The sequence below is a fragment of the Cololabis saira genome, chromosome 16 (assembly GCF_033807715.1).
Source record: "Cololabis saira isolate AMF1-May2022 chromosome 16, fColSai1.1, whole genome shotgun sequence".
NCBI lineage: Eukaryota > Metazoa > Chordata > Actinopteri > Beloniformes > Belonidae > Cololabis > Cololabis saira.
Window position 1 is genome coordinate 32,686,989 of NC_084602.1, and position 11,039 is coordinate 32,698,027.

Here is an 11,039-nt window from a genome sequence, read left to right on the forward strand (position 1 = left end):
GTTAAACTACTTGGTAACAAACTTCTTTCTGATTCTGATTCTGAGATTATCCATGCTTTTGAAAGACTCTGTTGCTCTTTGCAGAAGATGCACATTTATTTTTCTCCCAACACATAGAATCACAGTGAAACAAACAATCAAACGCGTAAAAAATATAAATAAATATGAATAAAATAAGAGTTACAAACGTGCAATGATCACAGATGAATTTTGGAAGTGTATTTTTGAAGAAGGAGAATGGGAAGAATGTGTGAAGTTTAAGTAAGTAAGTTAAACGTTACTATTTTTGTCAAATATTTGTACAATAGGCTGATTATAAATAGTGGCATACAGATGAGAGATTATCCATGCTTTTAAAAGACTTTGTTGCTCTTTGCAGAAGGTGCACGTTTATTTTTCTCCCAGTTAATGACAAACCGAGCAGCATATTTATATATGTCTCTGCAGAAATCCCCTCTTGGAGCCAGCAATCTGTATGCTGTGTTATTCTAGGTGACAGTTTTCTGGAAATCCCCCACCTAGCTGTTTTAGCTCCGCCCGCCGCCGCCGCAGCCACACACAGGGCATTTTTTCAGGCTGCGCCGCAACACAAGCGAACGCACCTCGGGCAACTCGGGACGTACAAGGACTTTATTTTTTTATTATTATCACACCAACATGGACCTGCATCGGACCAGTGTTTTCAACCAAATGGATTATGCTCGGGACTCTAATAAAGAGGGGAAAGCGTCCCAGCAGACGGAGGAGCGGCTCGACAGCGGTCTGGACTCCCTGAAGGAGGAGGAGTACCAGGCGGTGGCCGCCGAGATCCGCGGACTCTCGCTGCAGAGCGAGGAGACGCAGCTGATTCCCCCCGCGGGGACGCGCACCCCGCCGCAGGAGTGGCAGACGCAGATCACGGAGGACGGAGACACGTGAGTTTCATGCTTTATTGATCCGCGAGTCACGGATGGGGTTATTTATGAGCTTTGGCTGTGTTTTTGAAGCCTGAATCATGGTTCTGCGTTAAATCGACGCAGAGACCCTACGCCGTACCCTACGGCGTAGGGTACGCTGCGACGCACGGTACGGTGTGCGTCGCCGCGTACCCTACGCCGTAGGCTCTGCGTCGGTGTAACAGAAGAAGGCCTCCCCTCCAAGTTTGGCCTGGGCCTAACTTTGCCTGGGAATTACTATTATTATTAATATTATTATAATACTGCCCTTATTTTTAATCAACAACTTGTGCTTTTTATTATTTTACCTCCTTTTCTTATCATTTTATTTCATTTATTTGTTATTTTAAGCGTACTCTCAAATCAGCAACTTGTGGTTTTTTATTATCTTATCTTATCTTATCTTATCTTAATTTTATTTCATTTTATTTGTTATTTACTGTCTAATTATGTCTTGCCGCTTTTAATGTCGATATAAAGCACTTTGAATTACCTTGTGTTGAATTGTGCTATATAAATAAACTTGCCTTGCCTTTTTTATTATTATTATTATAATTATTAACACTTCAATAATAATAATAATAATAATAATAATAATAATAATAATAATAATAATAATACAACGCATATTCAGTGGCTTTGACAAAGGGTCTGCTTGTGGTGGGAGACGTAAACAAAAGGCTTTTATCAGGAGGATCAGGATGGCCGCGGGTCAGACTGGGAAAGTCCCAGGCGCGCCGCCAAGGAATCTGACCGAAGCGCGCTCCCGTGAGGCGAGAAGAGAGGGGGGGGGGGGCTACAGAAAAAATACCCTAAATTGCAATTATGTAAGTCATTTGAGGCTTAGGGCTCAACCTTATTCTGTAATGATGGGTTATGGCCACCGTAAATCGAGGGGAATAACACTTCATAAGTGCACAAATGCATTATAATAAGTTCTTTCGCTCAGAAATATTGGTTGGTATTTGAAATTGAGCTCGTTTACTTCATCTCGTTAGGTCAAGTTGGAGTTAAACGACTTAATATGGGACATTGAGCAGAAGGACTCAGGGTTAAACCGAAATCAATAAAGCATGAAACCAGTTTAAGCCGATTTAATCAGGTTTACGCGTGTGAGTTTTCAGAATCAGAATCAGAAAGGGGGTTTATTGCCAAGTTTGTTAACACACACAAGGAATTTGTTGTGTTGATTGGTGCAAAACAGTAAAAGTTAAAATAAATTATAAAAGCAAACAAGTATATGGAGATAAAATAAGAGATAGAATAAAGTAAAATGTATAAACAGAAATAAACAGAAATGTACAATATGAGGATTAAAAAGGGCCGGATATGAATCTTTACATTATCGTCCATTACTGTGATGTTTCAAAGAAAACCTCCTCACCACTGCAGATGTAAAACGTGCTGCCACATGCTCCATATTATTCAGTTTTAAATAAGTGGCTTATTTACAACGTATTAATCTTTAAGTTGTGACCTGCTGTTTAGTTTTAATGTTGGCTTGTGTGTTGACATCAGTAAAAGTTCCTCCAGTTGCTGCACTGTTTTGAAAAGGAAAAAGAATCAATATCAGCTCTCAATTTAGCAAGTTATATTTTTGAAGCTTTTTTAAAAAGTAATAGATGAATGTATGTCTTTTTTTAACTGCATATCAGTTTTCTTTGGGAAAATAATCTTCGGAGCTTGTATTTTCCATGTGTGTCAACACGTTTTCTTCTCCTCCTTTTCTCCAGGCTGCTCCATTTGGCCATCATCCACGAGGCTCGAGACTACATCAAACGAATGATCGACCTGTCTAAGAACACAGACTTCCTCAACACGCACAACGACCTGAGACAGGTAGGCAAGACGACGTCACCTTCCTCCTGTTACAGTCTTCTCCTCCTCACCGCTGCACCGAATAATAAAACCTCACTCATCGGTCGCAACATAAAGATGAATAAGTTGGTGTTTTTCTTCTCCCATCAGACTCCACTCCACTTAGCTGTAATAATCAACCAGCCAGACGTATGTGACAGCCTCCTCGTGGCCGGCTGTGACCCCACGCTGGTGGACAACAGTGGGGATACACCCCTGCACATCGCCTGTCGCCATGGAAACCTGCATTGCTTCAGCGTCATCACACAGAACTGCCGCCCGGAGCATCTACACACGATGATGGCTGCATGCAACTATAATGGTGAGATCAACGTCTGAGAATAATGCTTGTGATGGTTTGACACCTTTTGATAATCGTAAATGAGGAAACCGCGCTTATTTGCATGTTGCACAATTAGATATTTGCATACGGCTTGTTTACAGTGGTTTATTATTAGATTGTTTCTTCGTGGCTGCTGGTTTCATCCGGTCCATTACTTCCGAACCTCTTTTGTTAGGAAAAATAAAACATTTAGGTAAACTAGGAGAAAGCTTTGTCTCATTATAACCTAAAAGACTGTCACACTGCTGTGTCAAAAGCTGAAACTGAACTGAAGGTGACTGGTTGTAATTTAGGCGTGCGCATAAACATTTTTAAGCTCAAAAGTGGTCGCTGGATTTTTATTGAAGAGGAATTTCATGGGGGGAATAGAATATTGTAAAGGATTTAGAACATACACCACATTTATTAACCCCATTTTAGTTTATTTGTATTGAAATAGTTGCTAAAATGAACAAACCAGTGACGCTGTCTTATAAAACTACAGTGTTATTGATGTTTGCTGGTCTAGGATCAGCTGTTAAGCTCTGCCTCTTGTGTTTCTTCAGGTCAAAACTGTCTTCACCTGGCTTCAGTCAATGGTTTCCTCTCGCTGGTGGAGAACATGGTGGATCTTGGAGCTGACGTTAATGCAAAGGTGAATTTTTTTAACATATATATATACATATATATATGCAGTGTATCCCAAATGGCCTGAATCTTGACATCCTTGTTCTGATTATGTTGCGCAGGAGCAGCACAACGGTCGCAGTGCGCTGCATCTCGCCGTGGACCAGCAGAACCTTTCCCTGGTGAAAGTGCTGTTGAAGAAAGGAGCGGATCCCAACCAGCTGACCTCCGGGGGCCACACCCCCTACCACCTCACCTACGGCTTAGACAACTGCGAAATCAGGAAAGAACTTTACCCGCTAACCCATCCCGACCTGAGGGAGCTGACTGAAAGCGATTCGGATAGTAGTGAGGAAGAGGAGGATGACGTCGAGTCTGAGGAGGATGAGGTATGATGATGACGATGTAACAACTAGACCGGCATAAATTAAACATTCGAAGGTGAAATAAAACTCCTGCTTTAGCATCTATCTAACCATGTTATCGGTCGTGTGTCTGCAGGTGGGTTACGATGACATCCAGTGGAATGGACATTAGCAGGAAAACGAGAGCGAGGAGGTTACAGAGGCATGAGCCGCGGCGGCCATGACGGACGAGAACTGGCTCCAGTACGTGTATGATTTCTGCAGTGTCATGCTAGACGGATGACGGTGCGGGTGATGCGGCGAGAGCGCGAGTGCTACTGAAACGAGACGGACAAGCAGCTGCGACGACGGATCAGAGACTGCAGGAGAGCGGACACGCGTCCCACGTCACGACGGGGACGGCTGCGGACGAGGATCGCTTGGGTTCTGTGGACACTGTCAAAGAGAGAGGAAGATAAAGCCCTCATCCCTGTGGATGTACCTGTAACAGCTCTGTTGTATGATACTGTAAATGCTGTGTATACAAAGATGTATTTTTTATGGAAGCTGTGAATGTGTACAGTTGAGCAGGTTGTATATGTGAGACAGCAAACAGTTCCAGCGCACTCCAGTTAAATTAAAACACTCATATTTAACAGTTAAACCCCGTTGTGTGGCTCAATTTGTTGGTGACGTGAAAAGGAAGTGGCGGAAGTTCAAGCAAAAAGTCCATCCATGTAAATTCCTCCATGACGGATGAGCCACAGTCACATCCCAGACTTAATTTACAAAGAACTAGCTGGACGACTTGCTCGTAGTGAAACGAGGAACTGGCGGCCGGTGGAGCTTTGTGTGCTGTGGTTCCTTCTGCTAAACGCGTGTGTGTAAAATAGAGATAAGAGGCTCTGGGAAATTCTGTGTGCGTGTGTGGACTGCTCAGTCATCTAAATAAGGAAGTTTTATTCTGGAGGATGTGGCTGACAGAAGGGCCAGAAAATTCCCAGGAACAGAACAGTTCAGCTTTCCGCAACATTCCTGACAGACGGGAATCACAGCTGAACAACAGGAAGTCAAAGATGAGGAAGAGAAGAGTTTAAAATGTCGTTAAGCCATTTATGCAATATTACGACTGGCATTGCAAAGTTGTGCTTTAAGTAACGCTGATATGAATATTCTGGTTTAATTGAGTGTAAATTAGATAATTTCTGTCTCCCAGCTAAAGAGAAAAGTTAAATACTCTTAACGTTGTGGTTAAAATCATAAAAGATTATTAAAGAAACCATATTAGGCTGTTTTTTTCCACAAGATGATTCAGTTTCTTGAGGTCGTTGATGTACTTTGGTCCAAGTACGGAAGAGATTTGAACTGTCGGCACACCTCTGTTCATAGCAGCAGTGTTATTGAGATACCTCGAGCTGCTTCACTCAACTTTCTTCAACTTTTTTTTTAAATTTTACCTTTATTTTACCAAGTTAGTCCCATTGAGATCAAGGATCTCTTTTTCAAGGGAGACCTGGCCAAAAATGGCAGCTTTAAAAGTTACAGACAAATCAACAACAACAGAAATAGAAGGACAATGTAAAATACATCACAAAACAGTGCCAGTATATAAGTTACAATACTTAAGGACAGTGACAAGTACCAATAAAGTCGTTCAAAAATGCATTTGTAAGAGCTTTAAAATCAGACAAGGACACTAATTTGTTTAGCTTCAGGTCTTTTTTGAACTTTAGATACTCTTTGAACCCTGTGTTCTCCTGCAAATGTACATTTGTACTCTACTTGCATTCAGTAACCTGTGATGCAACATGACCCTGTCAGCGAGAGAACCCACAAGAACACTCGACAAACATGTTTTTGTCTTGACTTTATTTCCTCTGCACTTTGGACACGGAAAGCTGGTCCCTCTTTTAGGAAAGTTGTCATGTGTTGAACTGACCCAAGTTGCAAAATCACCCTGCAGACAGGAACACTGGAGTTACAAAACAGCCAGTCCAGACCAGTCCAAATCATTTCCTTTGTTACATACGGGCTTAGAAGGAAAAAAGTAAACCTGGGCTGCAGTGTCTTTGCTTTTTTGTTTTTTCTTGAGTAAGTTTTTAAAAGCTAATGCGAGGAACTGTTGCTGCAGGCAACGCGTCACAGATAGTTGTAAGTTTATTTTTGTAGTGGCTTCTGGTGCATTCAGTTACAAACATTTCCATTTTCTGACTGGGAAATATTTCAAAAGAAAACAACAAGAAACATTTGGATTTCCTACATTAGATATTGTATTGGAGGAGCATTAATCATTTATTTATTTCTTACATTTAAAGGGATTTTATTGCATTGTTTTAATTTTACTTACCTGCAGAAGATAAATAAGATCAGTTTTATATTCCAGGATGATGCCAGAGAAGGGTTGTGACACTTAGACCAGCTCATCATTTCAATTAGTGTAAAAGTTAACAAAGATTCCATAATCTTTATTTTAGTAAGTTGAATTTAAAAAAAGAAAATGTTTATAATAACTGAAATCGGGATTTGTAGTTCCACCATCAAGGTCATATCCATGGTGTTGTATGAGGCTGCACAGTTGGCTGCACCCCTCTCTAAGAGACTGCTACTAAACCGGCCAATGGTAACGTCAGGAGACGAGAAACTGACAGTGTAAAATGTTAACATATTTAATTGAACGTAGTAGCTCTTAGACTTGTATTCCAGACCACCCAAACCGAGATCAAGAAACTACCAGAGAGTATCAACACCAACACCAAGACTAGTTCAGCTCAAGACCGAGACTGAGACCAAAAAAACCTAGTTATTTCGTCATCTTGCGTGAGTTGTAGAACATCAGCACCATCCTGGTTCAGCTAGTTTCCATATGAGGTTGTATTCAACTCTAGCACAATAACGCAGAGAAGTGGACTATAACCATCCATCCATCAGCTGAGATCAGATATGTGTGGCGACTGCACTACCGCTATTTCTACACTATTGGAGGATTGATTCCAGTGCTTTTAAGGATTGCTACGACTACTAACTAGTCCCAAAGTCTTTAAATTGTACTTAATTTGTAGATGAAATGTGAATTTTAAATATTAAAGATACACACTTATTCTCAAGACCGGATTCGAGACCAAGACCGGTCTCGAGAACTACAAATCTAGTAGCTCATGCTGGAGTTCTTTTTCTTTATTCAATGATACGTAAATGGGGGGAAGGAAAAAAAACATCAGAAATGTAGTCTAGTGCAACACTACCCTGAACCTCAATAATAGACTGTGTTGAGCATTAAACCTTTCCAGACTCACTTCAGTTCATAAATGTGAAATTTGTTGTGCTGAAGGTGAGCGAAGAGCAATACGCACAGACGTCTGGACATTTCAAATAAGACTGGACCAACCTACATATTTTGCAAGATATGCGATAATTGCAATTTTTTTCTGGCTGTTTCAAATTTCCAGTTTTGTTAACGGTGTGGCCTGCCTGGTTTTGGCTGACTCCACTTATCTCCCTAGGAATGACAATCATTATCATGCAAAACATAAACAACCAGTGAAGGATGGCAGAGCTGTGCTCTGCTAACTTTATTTCTATACTCCTAGTACTTGTTAGGGGCATGATCAGGATAGTGATGCTCTTTTAGGTGTTGGATTAAGTCTGTCCACTGTTCCTTTACGCGTTATTTGACCTATGAATCGCTTCTGTTTAGATGTTATGTATTCGCGGTGAAAATCTTTGAAGACATGCTTCCTGATGATACAGCCACAACTGAGGGAAAGAGGAGGGGAAAAATAATAACAACTATGACTTCCTGTTCATGTTGACCTGAGCAGACCTGAGCACTATGGTGTGGAGACAAAGGCAGGGTTGGCGAGGATTCCCACAGTCCTTCCCAGGGTTATCACAAAGTACAGAACACAACATGAAGCTCCAAAGAGAGAAGTTCAGCCCAGATATTTGGAGGCCAGACCAGAGATAGACAGCCGCCCAGAGTAAAGATAGGTTTAATAGGAACTGTGCTGACTTGTTAGATATACTAAATGACCAGGTTTTTCCTTCACTCATCACCCGACGATGCCGGGATTATAAAAGGGAGGTTGAGGCAGAAAATAATAACATTTTCACACATCAGCTGACCACTTCAGAGTCCAGACCTCAACCCCTCATAGGACTTTTGGGAAGGGAGTGGAGGCGAGCTGAGCCGGACTGAGTAGGTACTAGTGGAAAAGCAGCATACGTAAACAGATAAGATTAACAGGACAATAACTGGTGATGGTTTGGACAATCAACAGGGCAATTAAAGACACTTCAAAATAAAAGAAGTTAATAAAGAGACACAAACAGGAAAGCACAAAACAGTGGAAATTCAACCGAAAACTTAAAAGAAATGTTGAGTTTTTGCCTCATAGCCCCTTTCCACCTCTGTCCATTAAACACTGTGTACTGTATATTTCCAGGTCGACTCCTGCAGCAGCATTTTATCACAGATCTTCCTACTTTTTTGTGCCACTTTGTTTTCATTGACGCTCTGTCACACTGCTACCTTCAAAACACGCTACTGACTAACCTTTTTGTAACTTCTTTTCTGTCTCTTCTGTGTCCAGGATATTTCTTTTTTTCACCAAGCTGCTGTGAAATTTGGAAGGAAAACTTTGCTGACCTTCAATCCGCCTGCCCTGCCCTGCCCTCGTCTGTTGCCCCTCTTGGAAAATACCCTGAATCCTTCAGAGAAGTCTTAATGGTCTTTAGACTTTGATTTAAGATCTACTTACTTACTTATTATGAATGTATATATTTGAAGCAGCTTGTGCAGCCTGTGTTTTGGGCCAGGCCCAGAACTTAACAAGAAAAGGCACAATACCCATTAAACTTTGAACTGCACAAAACAAACACATGCTGAAACCATCTTGGCCATGTTTTGATCAGTCTGCAACATATAAAAGCAATATATAGAAAAAGCAAAAAAAGCAGCAGCCGTTACGAGCATAAATACCTGCTGTGTTCACGCATGACTTCATTCACACTTTTCATGGGCAGCGGCTGGAAAAACTCCATCTGATGTGGGTATTTGTGTTCTCACATGAGGAAAACTCCTCCAAAAATGTCAACTATGACAACTGTGAAGTCATGTAACTCTGCCCGTGACCTCACAGCTATCACACAATGTGTTTTTTTTTTTAAGCTGCAAGGATGGCTTCAAAAGTGACATTTTTCACCCACTGCAAATCTCCGGCAGCCCAATTGTTATAGGTTAGATAGAAACCCTACTCTCCGCTTGTCAGTCGAGGTGTGGTTGAAAAATGAACGAGAGTCTGAACCGAAAGAAACGCGGTGACGCCTGATAAGTTTACTGACATGATACCGCAGTACATGCATGACCTTAAAGGACTTAAATGTGGTCTAGCAAAATATTTGCGTGTGTGACTTTTCCATGGCCGGGCAACGTTTTTGAAAATACTGCTCTTGTCTTTGGACTCAGTAAATGCTGTAAATGTAACCCGTTTGCTTGTCATTAAATCATCTGCATGTATTTTTTTATTTTGTTTTGTTTTTATGTTTATTTTAATGTTGTTTTTACTTTTTCATATGTTAACTCCAGTGCTGATCTGGGCGGTTACCCCGTGGTGACCCCTCACTGGTCATTGGTGGGGGGTTCCTGGTGTGGATAGATCCCCAAGATATTGTTCCTCACCTCAGCGTCAAGCCAGGTATTTTTTTATTTTCTTATTTATGATGTTTATTTATAATGCTTATGATTATGTTTTAATGTCTATGTGTGCTATGTGGGTATTAAAGTGAGGATTTGTGTGAAAATGACCAAATGTGTGTTTTTAACCATGAGTGTGTGAGTTTTTCTGTTAAATGTTGATTTTATTATGTAAAGCACTTTGCGTTACTATTGTATAAAAAGTCCACAGTCCACAAACATGTAGGTCACATGGACGGGTAGCATGTCTAGGCCGTACCCCTGCCTTTTGCCTGAAGAGTATTGGGATCAGCTCCAGCAGACCCATGTGACCCCGAATGGGAATAAGCAGGTATAGATCATGGATAATAGATCATGGATGGCTTTGCTAATGGGATTTCTGCATGTGGATGTTACTTTTTTAATCATTTCACCCAGGGCCTACATTCATATCTTAAACTTAATGAACAAAAAAACATATTTTGACAAGCAGCAGAATTGAATGAAAAACTCCAAGGGCCAGATGTGTAAAATTCAGCATCATGTTAGGTTGAGTTGACACAAAGGCAGAAATGTTCAAACGCATCATATGAAAATTAGTTTATTTTCTGTAATGCAAAAATGTCATACATTCTGGATTCATTACAAATCAACTGAAATATTGGAAGCCTTTTATTATTTTAATATTACTGATCATGGTTTACAGTTTAAGAAAACTCAAATATCCTATCTCAAAAAATTTGAATATTCTGGGAATCTTAATCTTAAACTTTAAACCATAATCAGCAATATTAAAATAATAAAAGGCTTGCAATATTTCAGTTGATTTGAAATGAATCCAGAACGTATGACAGTTTTGTTTTTTTAATTGCATTACAGAAAATAAAGAACTTTATCACAATATTCTAATTTTCTGAGACAGTCCTGTATGTTTCTCTTTTCAACTCGTAACCCTCCAGGTCCCACCACCACACTGGCGTGACCTGGTTCCACTAGAGCTCGCCATGTAGGAACAATCAATCTCTCAGAATGTTTACATATACATTATAACATAAAGAAACAACTATTTATAACACCTGCATTTTAAAGAAAATACTTTTTTTTTTTGTTTTACCTCAAATTCACTTCATTGTGGATTTGTGTCTACATATGCGACCTAAACTCACATTTCCATTTTTTAGATAGATCACATACTTCTTACCAGGGTGGTTTTGATAATAAGTTAAATAAAAGTATGATAATAAAGAGACTCAGAGCTCAAGAATGTTCTCTGTCAGATAGAG

The 11,039-nt window shown here is 40.3% G+C and overlaps 1 protein-coding gene across 1 annotated transcript; it reads left to right on the forward strand.

The window, feature by feature from the left end:
- Window positions 1-555: 555 nt before the first annotated feature.
- nfkbiab (nuclear factor of kappa light polypeptide gene enhancer in B-cells inhibitor, alpha b) lies at window positions 556-4,749 on the forward strand. Its single transcript, XM_061743750.1, has 6 exons — window positions 556-914; window positions 2,669-2,774; window positions 2,904-3,114; window positions 3,681-3,769; window positions 3,864-4,130; window positions 4,243-4,749. Exons 1-6 carry the CDS (start codon window positions 658-660, stop codon window positions 4,276-4,278), a joined length of 966 nt encoding a protein of 321 aa, XP_061599734.1. The 5' UTR covers window positions 556-657; the 3' UTR covers window positions 4,279-4,749.
- The last annotated feature ends 6,290 nt before the right edge of the window (window positions 4,750-11,039 follow it).

Coding starts and splice junctions, on each gene's coding strand:
- nfkbiab (XM_061743750.1), top strand. CDS start 658: ATGGACCTGCATCGGACCAGTGTTTTCAACCAAATGGATTATGCTCGG. Junction 3,115..3,680: donor GGCTGCATGCAACTATAATG/GTGAGATCAACG, acceptor GTGTTTCTTCAG/GTCAAAACTGTCTTCACCTG. Junction 3,770..3,863: donor GAGCTGACGTTAATGCAAAG/GTGAATTTTTTT, acceptor TATGTTGCGCAG/GAGCAGCACAACGGTCGCAG.